This window comes from Myotis davidii, unplaced genomic scaffold (genome assembly GCF_000327345.1).
Source record: "Myotis davidii unplaced genomic scaffold, ASM32734v1 scaffold205, whole genome shotgun sequence".
NCBI lineage: Eukaryota > Metazoa > Chordata > Mammalia > Chiroptera > Vespertilionidae > Myotis > Myotis davidii.
This window is the reverse complement of record NW_006297573.1, coordinates 5,566,105-5,578,412: the sequence shown is the minus strand read 5'-3', so window position 1 is coordinate 5,578,412 and position 12,308 is coordinate 5,566,105. Positions and strand designations below refer to the sequence as shown.

Here is a 12,308-nt window from a genome sequence, read left to right as displayed (position 1 = left end):
GCGCTTTAGCTCTGTGGCTGGGCTCCAGCTATGAGACCTCCGCTGCTGAAAGCAGGTTTCTGGCCTTTGTTTACCTTGTATTTAAAACAATGTTGCGGTCCTGCTGGCTGAAGCCCGGGGTTTTGTTTAGCTTCTATATTGTTACAATGGGCCGGCAAGGCAGGCGGGGTTGGCTTCCTCCGTCACTGAAGCAAGCAAGCAAGCCTCCCTGTTCACGTCAGCTGCCTGGCTGCCGGCCGCCATCTTGGCTGGCAGTGAATTTGCATATCGCCCTGATTAGCCAATGGGAAGGGTAGCGGTTGTACGCTAATTACCATGTTTCTCTTTTATTAGATAGGATATTTCCTATGCTGTACTTGGGACTCTTTTATGACTACCAATTCCTACTTCTTAATCCTTTCATCTTTTTCACCCAGTCTCCCAACCCCTCTGGAAACCATCAGTTTGTTTTCTGTATAAGTGAAATCATACGATATTTGTCTTTCTATAACTGACTTATCTCAGAATAAAACCCTCTAGGTCCATCCATGCTGTTGCAAATGGTAAGATTTCATTCTTTTTATTGGCCAAGTAATATTATATATATATAAAATCAGACAGCTTTTTTATCCAGCCCGTCTATTGATGGGCGCTTGCATTGCTTCTATACCTTGGCTATTGTAAATAACGCTACAATGAACATAGTGATGCATATATTCTTTCAAATTAGTGTTTTGGGTTTTTTAGAATAAATACCCAAAAGTGGAATTACTGAGTCACAAAGCAGTTCCATTTTTAATTTTCTGAGGAATTTCCATACTGTTTTTCATAGTGGCTGCCCCAATCTGCGTTCCCACCAACAGTGCATGAGGGTTCCCTTTTCTCCACATTCTCACCAACACTTGTTGTTTGATGATTTATTGATGACAGCCATTCTATCAGGTGTGAGGTGATATATCATTCTTGTTTTAATTTGCATTTCTCTGATGATTAGTGACATTGAGCATCTTTTCATATGTCTGTTGGTCTTAGCCTCTATTTTAAAATTTGTAAAATGAAAGGCTCAAGCCAGTTCTCTAAAGACCAAAGAACCTGTGTTGGGTAGATATAGATTATGGTCATAAAACTAATTGGCGCACATGGAGCTTAATCCACATTTGTGCTGTGAAGCAATAATGAATCCTACCAAGCTTCCCCATGGCTGGTTAACATTATCTTGTTTCACTGAGAATGCTACTATGAAATTCAGATGTCCTTGGACAGGATGGTCAATTTCATCAGAACTTGTTCTAAAATCTCTTTTTCTGTTCATCCTTCTTCTTTTTCATGTCCTGAAACAGTACAGTATACTTTTGACCTATGACACCCACACAAATGTCACTAACCCAGTGAATAACAGCCCCTCATTCATCTGGAAGAACCGGAAGCTTCCTAATGATACTCCAGACCGGGGTAAGATATCCTTAGTGAATTTTCTTTTCTTAAAATTGTGTGTATGTGTTTTCTTTTATGCAACTAGCCTGTGTTTTTTGTTTTGTTTGTTTTATTTATTGTCTGAATAAATAAAATATTTTCCAGGTTTATAAATGTGGACTTTACTTCCCTGTACAATAATCATATTACAGTTCTGATCAAACACCAAAAACAATCTCTATTCTAACTTAGCATACCTATCTTTAATATGTGTTCTATCCTCCCTTTGACATAAATTATCTTTGACAATTGGAAAAAATGAAATATATTCTTACTCCTTTTATATTTTACTGCAGTAAACTCAGAGAATACCTATAGTTGATGTCAGCAGGCTGAGCCTGGCCTCCAAAGTCTCCTCCATTCCCTCATAGGACACATGCTTGGGTTATAATGATGGTTACCCAAGATAAGGTCTTATCGTGTTTTGGAAAGCCCTACCAGGCCTTCACCCATGACAGTGTCAGTGCAACCATATGACATTGGTTCCCTGTCAACAGGACCAGCTAAGTAGACCTGGCAGCAAGGTCTCAGGACAGTCTGTGTTTGATGGAGTTGGAAAAGGCTTATCACAATGAATGTTTTATGCTACTAATCTATTTTTTGGAAAAAAAACTTAAATTTGGACAGATATTTATGCCCAAAGATGCAAAAAAGAAGAAATAACATGAATAAAATGACTAACAAAATTATGATATAATCATAAATGGAGCATCATGCAAGCAATGAAAAATAATTATTACAGCCTGGCTGGCCTGGCTCAGTGATTGTGCATTTACCTATGAACCAGGTGGTCACATTTCAATTCCCAGTCAGGGCACATGCCCAGGTTGCGGGCTCAATCCCCAGTAGGGGGCATGCAGGAGACAGCCATTGAGCGATTCTCTCTCCTCATTAATGTTTCTATCTCTCTCTCCCTCTCCCTTCTCCTCTGAAATTAATAAAGATATATTTTTAAAATACTTATTATTATTACAAAGAATTTTTTCTTTTGATATATTGGGGTGATACTGTTTAACAAAATTATACAGATTTCAGATGCACAATTCTATTACACATCATCTATACACTGTATTGTGTGTTCACCATCCCAAGTTACAAAGAATTTTAAATGGCATGGGAAAACTTATGATATAAAGTAATAGGGAAATACAGCTTTTTAGTTAAAAAGATTCTAACTTTGTAAAACAATATGTAGAAATAAGAGTGTAAAAAGTATGCTAAAATGTTAACCTCTGAGTAATAGGATTCTAGAAGATTTTTCTTGCTTTTCTATATTTTTCTTAATGTTCTACAATGACTCTGTATTAACTTACCATTTTTAGATACTAAAATTTTTAAACTAGAAATATGTCTATCCCAACCTTATTCTGCCACCAGAAACTCTGAAAAGTTTATCTGACTTAAAGAGAACAGTACTGGTTTCATGAGTTTGCTTATGTTAAAGCTATAATAACTCTGTTTCTAGTCCTCTTGAGCTCTATGCGTCAAGTTTAGTTAAAATGATCTCAGTATGTTTTTATTCAATAGGCATGAGCAGTTGACTTGAGCAAAGAGGAAGATGGGAAGTGGGGACCCCATTCTTCTAAACAATAAATAATCATGAGCTGACTTCAGATTTATTCTTATCGGTTTTTAAAGTTGATTTCTCTAGCAAGGTGTGTGTTTGTTTTTTCTAGAACCATCTTCAAGTTTCCTAAGTTTTATTTATTTTTTATTTTTATAGATTTTTTTTTTTATTGTTGACAGTCTTACAGATGTCCCTCACTTCTCCCCTTTAACTCCTTCCACTGAATCCCTTCCTCCCCTGGCAAGGCCTTCAGCACTCTGTTGTCTGTGTCCATCGGCCATACATATAAGTATATAAGTTCTTTGGTTTATCTCTTCTCTTACCGCCTCCCCCCCCTACCCCCCGCCACACACACACACACACACACACACACACACTGAGATGTGTTAGTCTGCTCCATGCCTCCATGCCTTGGGTCTTATTTTGTTGGTCAATTCATTTTGTTCACTAGATTCCACAAATCAATGAGATCATGTGATATTTGTTTTTCTCTAATTGGCTTATTTCACTTAGAATAATCAATAGGATGCCTCCTGCACACCCCTACTGGGGACTGAGCCCACAACCCAGGCATGTGTTCTGACTAGCAATCAAACCTGGTTCTTGGGTTGACACTCAACCACTGAGCCATACCAGCTGGGCTCCAGCTTCCTAAGTTTTAAACCAAACTTGACTTCTGAAATATATCTCTGCTTTCTATATATACCCATGCTCTAGGCTTCAGCAACTTTCTACTTCTCCCTTTTGTAACTTCCTGAGTTAAAATTATTTTTTCTTTTTCCCTAATTATAAGTCTCAAGGACAATGTTAGGTTTAGAGTTTTAATATACCTCTCTTTAAGAGGTTGTAGATGTTTGGGTTATTGAATAGAAGGTCTGTGCTTTGGAAAGAAGTGTGAACTTCTCAAAAAGTATTTTTAAGAGAGTTCTCATTTACCTAAAAGAGATCACATTAAATATTTATATTCTATTGGACAGGGATATTGATTACATCATCCTGGGCAACTTCACTTCATCCTCAAATAACTAGAAAATTCAGTTACCTAGGGCTTTTCATTACTTAACGGTTACTATATTTAGTTTTAAACTCAATCTTCAAATAGTATGCAAATAAGACATTCATGTCTGGTTACTACCAACTAAGTACAAACATTTCTTCTGGCTCTAGCCGGTTTTGATCAGTGGATAGAGCGACAGCCTGTGGACCAAAGGGTCCCAGATTTGATTCCAGAAAACGGCATGTACCTTGATTGCAGGCTCCTCCCTGGCCTGGGCCCTGGTCGGGGCTCATGCAGGAGGCAACCAATCAATGTGTTTCTCTTACATCGATGTTTCTCTCTGTCTTTTTCTTTCTCTTCCACTCTCTCTAAAAAATCAATGGAAAGATATTCTCAAGTGATATCTCAAGTGAGGATATCTTTAAAAAGAAATAATAATAATAAAAACATTTCTTCTGGATATTACAAGTATCACTGTCTTTTCATTCATTCAATAAAGATTTACTTAGTGCCAGGCAATGTCCTAAGCACCTGGGACACAGCAATGGACAACACAGAGTAGGTTTCTGTTCTCCTCCAAGCCTTCATCACCTGCCTCCTGGGATATAATAGCGTTCCCAGACTTCCTGCTTCAGTCCTGCCTCCTGCCCCTTCCATCCAACCAGCACCACCACCAGAGTGACAGCATGAATCCAGTCACATTGCTGCCCGGTTGCTAATACTGCAATTAGCAGCTCCACTTTACCTACCGAATAAAGTCCAAATGACTTATTATTGCATGAAATTTCCATGCCCTTCCTACTCTTCAGCCTTATGTTTCATTTTACCTGAATCCCTCCCCCCTCTCTCAACCTCCTCCTACTTCCTTAAGAAAGGGTTTTGCAACTTCATGCCCCTGTGTCCTTATCGATGTTTCTCCCTCTGACCAAAAGTTATCACTACCCAATATGATTGGAAAACAACCACTCATCCTTAATATGTAACTTGAACTCCACTTTTCCTAAGTTTGTTCTTAGCATCTCAGGAGGGTATTGATCTTGCCCTTGATCCTACCAGGCTTCTAGCATAATACTTCTATCACACTTACTTGTTTACACATATTTGTATTCCATACACTATATGTGTAGGGTCTATTCTTTATATCTCTTTGCCTCAACACAATGCCTTGGGAAGGAAGGAAGGAAAGAAGGAAGGAAGGAAGGAAGGAAGGAAGGAAGAAAGGAAGGAAGGAAGGAAGGAAGGGAGGGAGGGAGGGAGGGAGGAGAAAACTCTAAATATGTTTCTAGTCAGTATAATCTATACAATGTTAATTTTAATCAGTTTACCTCTCTAAGTATAAATACCTTCCTCTGTTAAATCAGGAGGTTTAACAAATCCCAAAGTTCTTTCCAATTATCATGTCCTATGACCTTGGGGTTATAAACTCAATCTACATTGTGACCCATTTTTTTGAAGTTTTAAATTGAGTTTATTAGAGTACACTGGTTAACAAACCATACAGGTTTCAAGTGTACAACTCAACAATGGGTGCATACTGCATTGTGCACCCATTGCTCAAAGTATAGTCTCTTTCCTCCACCATTTATCCTCCCTTTGCCCTCTTCTACTTCCTCTGTCCCCTGGAACAACTCTACTTTGTTTGATTCTCATACAAATAGGCACTATTATTCTAATACACACTTTGCAAATGAGAAAATCAAGAGAATAAAATTTTAAGTAGCTTTGATTACAGTCATTTAAAAAACTGGAAATATTCATTGAACTTTGCATTCTATGTATTTGAAGTATTTATTTGGACAGAAAAATCATCTCAGACTAGAAAAAATAAAACAATAAAAGTTATCATTGTGATCCATTTAAATAAAATGTGATAACCTTAGCAGCCACCAGACGGCAGCAGAAGCTTAAACTTAGAGCTACTGTGATCCTGTGACTTATCAAACAAGCAAAACTACAAAGTGTGTTGAATTAAAAATTACAAATTGCCAATTATAAAAATAGTCATGGGGATGTTAAGTACAGCATGGGGAACATAGGCAATAATATTGTAATAATTACGTATGTTGTCAGATGGGTACTAGACTTCTCCAGGTGATAACTTCATAAATTATATAAAGGTCTAATCACTGTGTTATACACCTGAAACTAATATAATATTGTGTGTCAACTGAAATTGAAAAATAAATTTTTAAACGAATTTTAAAATGGAGTAAGAATATATTTCAGCTTGCCAGTTGTCAGTTTTACATAAAATTTAAAGTATCATTTTAATTTGTATTTAATGTACATCTTATATTTAGTGCCATGAGATGGTCACACTGTGAGAAACAGATAGGAATTGAGATGGGTTGAAGGCCCAGCACATGGGAGTTCCCCATATGCCTTCCAACCTATGCTCTAGGGCAGTGGTCCTCAACCTGTGGGCCGCGACCCCTTTGGTGGTTGAATGACCCTTTCACACGGGTCACCTAAGACCATCCTGCATATCAGATATTTACATTATGATTCATAACAGTAGCAACATTACAGTTATGAAGTAGCAATGAAAATAATTTTATGGTTGGGTCACAACATGAGGAACTGTACTTAAAGGACCAGAAGGTTGAGAACCACTGCTCTAGGGGATGTGTAATTTTAAAAGACTGATGAGTAGAATCACCTGCCCTGTTGAAATTGTATTTCTCATACTAACTTTTTGAAAATAACATAAGCATGGGAATTTATTTTAAAACTAGAGGCCCAATGCATGAAGATTCATGCAAGAATCTTTCTTCCCCTGGCTGCCAGCACCGGCTTCCCTCCAGCACCCGGGACCTGGGCCTTCGCTCTGGCCACTGCCTTCTGCCTTCATTCTGGGCTGGAGCCACCTTCCACCTTCACTCTGGCCCTGCCACCCTCCTGTAGCTCCCTCCATCCCCCACCCCCACCTCAGAACAAGCATTCTGCCCCGGCCCGGCCACTCCACGCTTGCATGCGCACGCTGCCCAGAGGCCTGGAGCAGCCAGGGCGGGGCAGAATGCCTGCATCATCGCCATGGCAACAACGCAAGCATCCCTGCTCAGCCGCCGCCATCTTTGTCATGCCAATTTGCATATTCCTTCCTTATTGGCTGTGGGCGCTGCCATCTTTGTCGCAAAGTGACAGTCAATTTGCATATTCCTTCTTTATTAGATAGGATAACCAAATATTAATCTGTAATAGTGTATGATGGTATTTTTAAATATTTTATTTTCAATTACAGTTGACATACAATATTATATTAGTTTCAGGTGTACATCTCATACTTGCTTTTGTTTCCTGGCTAGGGGTATGAGAATGATGGCTGCCACAATGGTGGTAGTGGTGATGGAAATGGTGATTATAGTAATAAACAGAATTCACCAAAGTCAGATGTGCCCACAATGCAACTTCAACTCCAATTTATTAATTTATTTCTGCCCTGGGGAGAATACTAGTAGAAATTCAGAGCTCACATTTTCACTGTTAAAAGTTTCCCTTTAGCTCTGGCTGGTCTGGATCAGTTGGTTGAGCATCAGCCCGTGAAACAAAAAGTTGCTGATTCTTCCATGTCAGGAGACATGCTCAGGTTGCAGGCTTAATTCCTGGTAGGAAGCATGCAGGAGGCATCTGATCAATGTTTTGCTCTCACCTATCTCTCTCTTTCTCTCTCCCCCTACCTCTTTCTCTCCTTCCCCTCTCTCTCTAAAAATCAATTTAAAAATCTTTTTTAAAAAAGTTTCCCCTTAGTAGAAATTTTTTGTCAATATATTTATTGGGTATCTTTGTCATTGTCATTGTCATTGTCATTGTAATATGCATGAGCTTCTAGTATTGTTCTACTAACTATCTATAAAACTTCATGCTTCCCAACTTTGTAAGATGAAGATGTTAGTGTCTATTTTTTCTTCTATCTCTTTCTCTGCCCTCAAATTCTCCTGTATTTTTCTTTAATCTGTCGGGGCTGATAATATTTATTTGGTAACCACAATGAAGCCCTCTGTCATTTACATTTAAGTCGATATTCTATAAGCTGAAAACATTATTATTATTACTATTATTATTCACATGAAGTCAAATAGCATGCCATGGTATTTTTTTTCTATATAGCTCCAGTGTCTCCCCTTTGTGCCACACCTACTAAAAATAATAATAATAAATAACTTTTTTAAATTGCAAATTCTCAAAATCTGGCCAAATTTTACTTTGTTTCATTTTTAAACTATGTCTTATTTGAACATTTTCCCCTAGAATTTCTGGGTCTCTTATTTTTCCTGCAAGAAGAAACATGTCTCCTTCACCATATTGCTATTGTCTTCCAGCTTCTTACACATTCCCATCTATTGCTTGGAATCCATTCCATTTCTTTCCTTCTTCAACCCACTAGCTTCTTAGTCTCATAGAGAGCCACTGTGACTTAAATGAACCAGGAGTTTATTGTAGTTTATAATTGTTATTGTCCTTCTCCATCCAGCTAGTCCTCTGCACACTCAGATTCTGCTTCATTATTCCTTTGTGTTGGATCCACATTGTCCAGGGTTCCACTTACTCTTCTGTGAGCCTCCCACATTACCCCATCTACATAACTCCACCCACGTACTGGTGTTCTCATAAATATAATCACTTACGTTCTTCATTGACTTCTGCCCATTGTCTAGTAGAGCTTGGAAAGGAGCACCAGCAGCACTGTAGTTTAATATTCCAGCACTGGCTTACTTTTCTTTTGATTTGTGCTCTGTATTTAAAAAAAAAAAATACTTGTCTCTGCCTCCCACTTTGAATTTCCCTTAGGTCTATTGTTTCAAGAACACCAGGGAGACTTCTACCACCAAAATTATTTGTGTGCTGGAAGCTATTTCATGTCTTATTTGGCGACTCACATAAAGAAAGACGTGAGAGGTGTAGGCTGTAGGGATAGCTGAAATTAAGCCACTTCCTTAGGGCGTATTCTAGACAGTTTTCTTCAGAGACCAAGGACACAAGACCTACATTATCAATGAAGAGATGAATAAAGGATAAATATTTTTTAAAAGGCTCTCCCTTTCCCCTTCCCCAAATTACATCATACAACTAGACTCTTTGAAATGCTTTTAGTCTCTGTTCAGAGATCCTTACTAACGCATTTTGCACTGTCTTTCCTGTGACAGGACCTCAAATCCTGATGATCGCCGTCTTCACTCTCACTGGCACTGTGGTTCTGGTCCTGTTGGCCGCTCTCCTGGTGCTGAGGTACCCACACCCTCTCCGGCTGTGCTCCTCATTCTGAGAGGGACGAGGGAGAGAGGGAGGGAGAGAGGGAGGGAGGGAGAGGTTTAATGGCTATTGCTGATGATGTATGTTCACAAAGAGGTCTCTAGACAGGTGTAAGATCAATAATTCTAATTTATCCACACTCTCTGGGAAAACAGTGACAAAACTTTGACATTTTGAATGTTGGGATGCATATTATTACAAATTCTCTGTGCTTTTGTATTTTCTTTCTACATATGTTTTCAAAGGCACAGGTCCACAAGAGGAACTGGCTTACTTAGGAATCTGGTGTATTCTCTGGTGATTTAAAACTTAATGTTTTTGCCTTTCAAGGTTATCAATTTAAAATGTTTTTCTTTCCTCTTTCTTCCCTGCTCTTTTTATGCCATCAGTTCAGATTCTTCATTATAGTGAAGGGCTGTATTAGTGAAGGACCTAAGAAAGTGAAACAAAAGGGAGGAGGGGGGAATAATGTAAAAGGCCATCGGAAATCCTTACAAGTTCGCTCATGGCCAGCACTGGCCAGATTGGGGAGTTGTAATTGGGCTGGCCTCACTCACCACGTATCTACCTTAGAATGCCAGGGTTTGAAATTTCTCCCAGTGTTCAGAAGCTGAACAGCATCAATACTAATAAGAAACTATTGACTGGTTCTATTCCTTCCACAGAAAATACAAAAAGGCGCATGAACGTCGTCAGAAAAAATGGTCCCACATTCCCTGTGAAAAGATCATTCCTCTGGAGACCAATGAGACCAACCATGTGAGCCTGAAGGTAAGGCGCACCTCACCTTTTGAAGAAGCCTGCCTACAGCTGGTGCAGCTTGCCAGGTGGCACCGGTAGGTGGTGGGAAATGAGCCAAGCAGGGATCATTTCTTTCAGAATCTAAGACTTTGATGTTATTTCAATCACCATTTAAAATGCCCCTAAGAGGTCAATTTTAACCAATATTACAACAGATCAAGGTTTTTATGAGAATCAACTTGAAAGATGCAATAGTTCTCAACCTTTCTTCTGTCTTTGAAGTCTGGCGGACTAAGGGCCATGTCTGGCCTGCAGAGGTGTGTGTGTATGTGTGTGTGTGTTAGTCAATATTTATCATCTTTTAAAAGTAATTGCCAAATATAAGAATCTTGGAATGGCTAGAAAAATTCAGATTACCAGCTTCTTCTGACAATTCAGATGATCCAGCAGCTCTCTCGGCTGCACCCAGAGCTGATGGGGCTGCCCGCCTCAGACACCCAGCCCAGTGTCCTCGCTGCATTGCAACTTGGGCTTTTAGACATGAGTTTGCAACTCCAATGTACAACATGTTCCCCTAAGAGCAACTGTCTGTAGCTACAGGCAACGATTCCCACGAGGAGGGGGCAGGGGGAGCTGGAAGCAAGAAAACCCTGGCTGAAGTAGAACACAAGAAGGAGGGAGGGACAGCGCAACTCTAAGAGGAAGGGAGGGAAACCCAGAGTTTAGCATCTTGTTGCAGAGGAAAGGCGAGTTGTGGGAGAGAAACACAAGTCAGCTGTAATCGTTTTCCTGGGAGTCTGCCCAGCAGGCTGTGAGCGAGTAGATCCCGCTCACCTGGCAGAGCCTCTTGGCCTTTGACTGGCAGTGGATGGGACAAGACAGGAAGCTTCTGGAATAATTAGCCTTTTCTTGTGCCAGATCGATGATGACAAGAGACGAGATACAATTCAGAGACTGCGACAGTGCAAATACGACAAAAAGGTGACTATCGTCTCCCCTGCTTCTCTGAACTCCCGGTGAGGGGTGTGTTCTGGGCCTGCTGTCTCAGCACTGACCCCTTCAGATGCTGGCTGCGCAAAGGTGCGGGCGGGTGCAGGGCTGCTCCAGGGGCTGTTCTAGGCGCCTTTCACAGAGATGGGCAGGGCTCTGCTTCAAGGGTTACAGACTCACAGTCCGGGGAAGATTAAAGAATGCATACAATTTTTTAAGATAGGTGGAATGCAGGAAGCGAAGGGAAAAATTAAAGAGAGTCAGAGCAGTCCAGGCAGCCCTAATATTATATTTTGCCTCATTCAGTGAGAATATGACAATTCCACATGGAGTTTCCTTCCTTCCTTCCTTCCTTCCTTCCTTCCTTCCTTCCTTCCTTCCTTCCTTCCTTCTTTCCTTCTTTCCTTCCAACCTTTTTTTTCTTCCTTCTCATTTAGTCATTCTTAAAGAAACATTCAAACCTGAGCCTCTCGTATCCAAGGGACATAAACATCAACAAAATACTGTCGCTAATCTCAAAAGCTTACAGTATAGTGGGAAGATAGACACACAAACAAAATATTATAATACGCGTATAAATAGTGACGCTACAACTTTATCTTCTTAATTCAATTGATTTTTGCAGAGAGTGATTCTAAAGGATCTCAAGCACAATGATGGCAATTTCACAGAGAAGCAGAAGATAGAACTGAACAAGGTATGTGTCCCTTGCTTGAAACCCTTAAGTGAGAAATAATATCATTGCATTTCCCCTGAGCACTGAGGGCCTGGGGCAGCAAGGCATTATTGGGGATGCTGACAGAGAAGCCCTCAGGCGGAGAAATGGGTGACTATACCTATTCGTGTTGAAGATTCTACCAACCGATGTTGGAGAGTGATGTTTGATGGTGTAAAACATGTTGGACATCTAATAGCATGTCTACAAAATGGTCCTGATATTATTTGAGAGTAGTCAAAGGTCTGTATTCGAGTCCCCTTGCTGAGGAAAGAAAGACTGGTTGGTAAGATGCATTGCAATGCGTACTAAGAAATGCACTGACATTCCAAATCATCTTCCCAAAGATCTAAAACACGTTTTATTAGCGTATTAATTTTTACTGTGGTGCTGCTTTCTGGCTGACTTGCTTTGTAAATAAACATGTTATCTTAGTTGCTTCAGATTGACTATTACAACCTAACCAAATTCTACGGAACTGTGAAGCTTGATACCATGATCTTTGGGGTGGTCGAATACTGCGAGCGAGGATCCCTCCGGGTAAGGACAATTTCCGATTTCCTAACTGGTCACCCATATAGAAAAATTATGTGTGT

The 12,308-nt window shown here is 39.9% G+C and overlaps 1 protein-coding gene across 1 annotated transcript in view; it reads left to right on the top strand.

Annotated features, from left to right (window-relative positions):
• GUCY2C (guanylate cyclase 2C) overlaps positions 1-12,308 on the top strand; it is an 81,208-nt gene that overhangs the window by 39,516 nt on the left and 29,384 nt on the right. The window contains exons 10-15 of the mRNA XM_006773282.2: positions 1,320-1,431; positions 9,161-9,242; positions 9,932-10,037; positions 10,926-10,988; positions 11,623-11,694; positions 12,148-12,252. Coding sequence (XP_006773345.1) covers positions 1,320-1,431; positions 9,161-9,242; positions 9,932-10,037; positions 10,926-10,988; positions 11,623-11,694; positions 12,148-12,252 — 540 coding nt within the window. The remainder of the gene's footprint in view (positions 1-1,319; positions 1,432-9,160; positions 9,243-9,931; positions 10,038-10,925; positions 10,989-11,622; positions 11,695-12,147; positions 12,253-12,308) is intronic.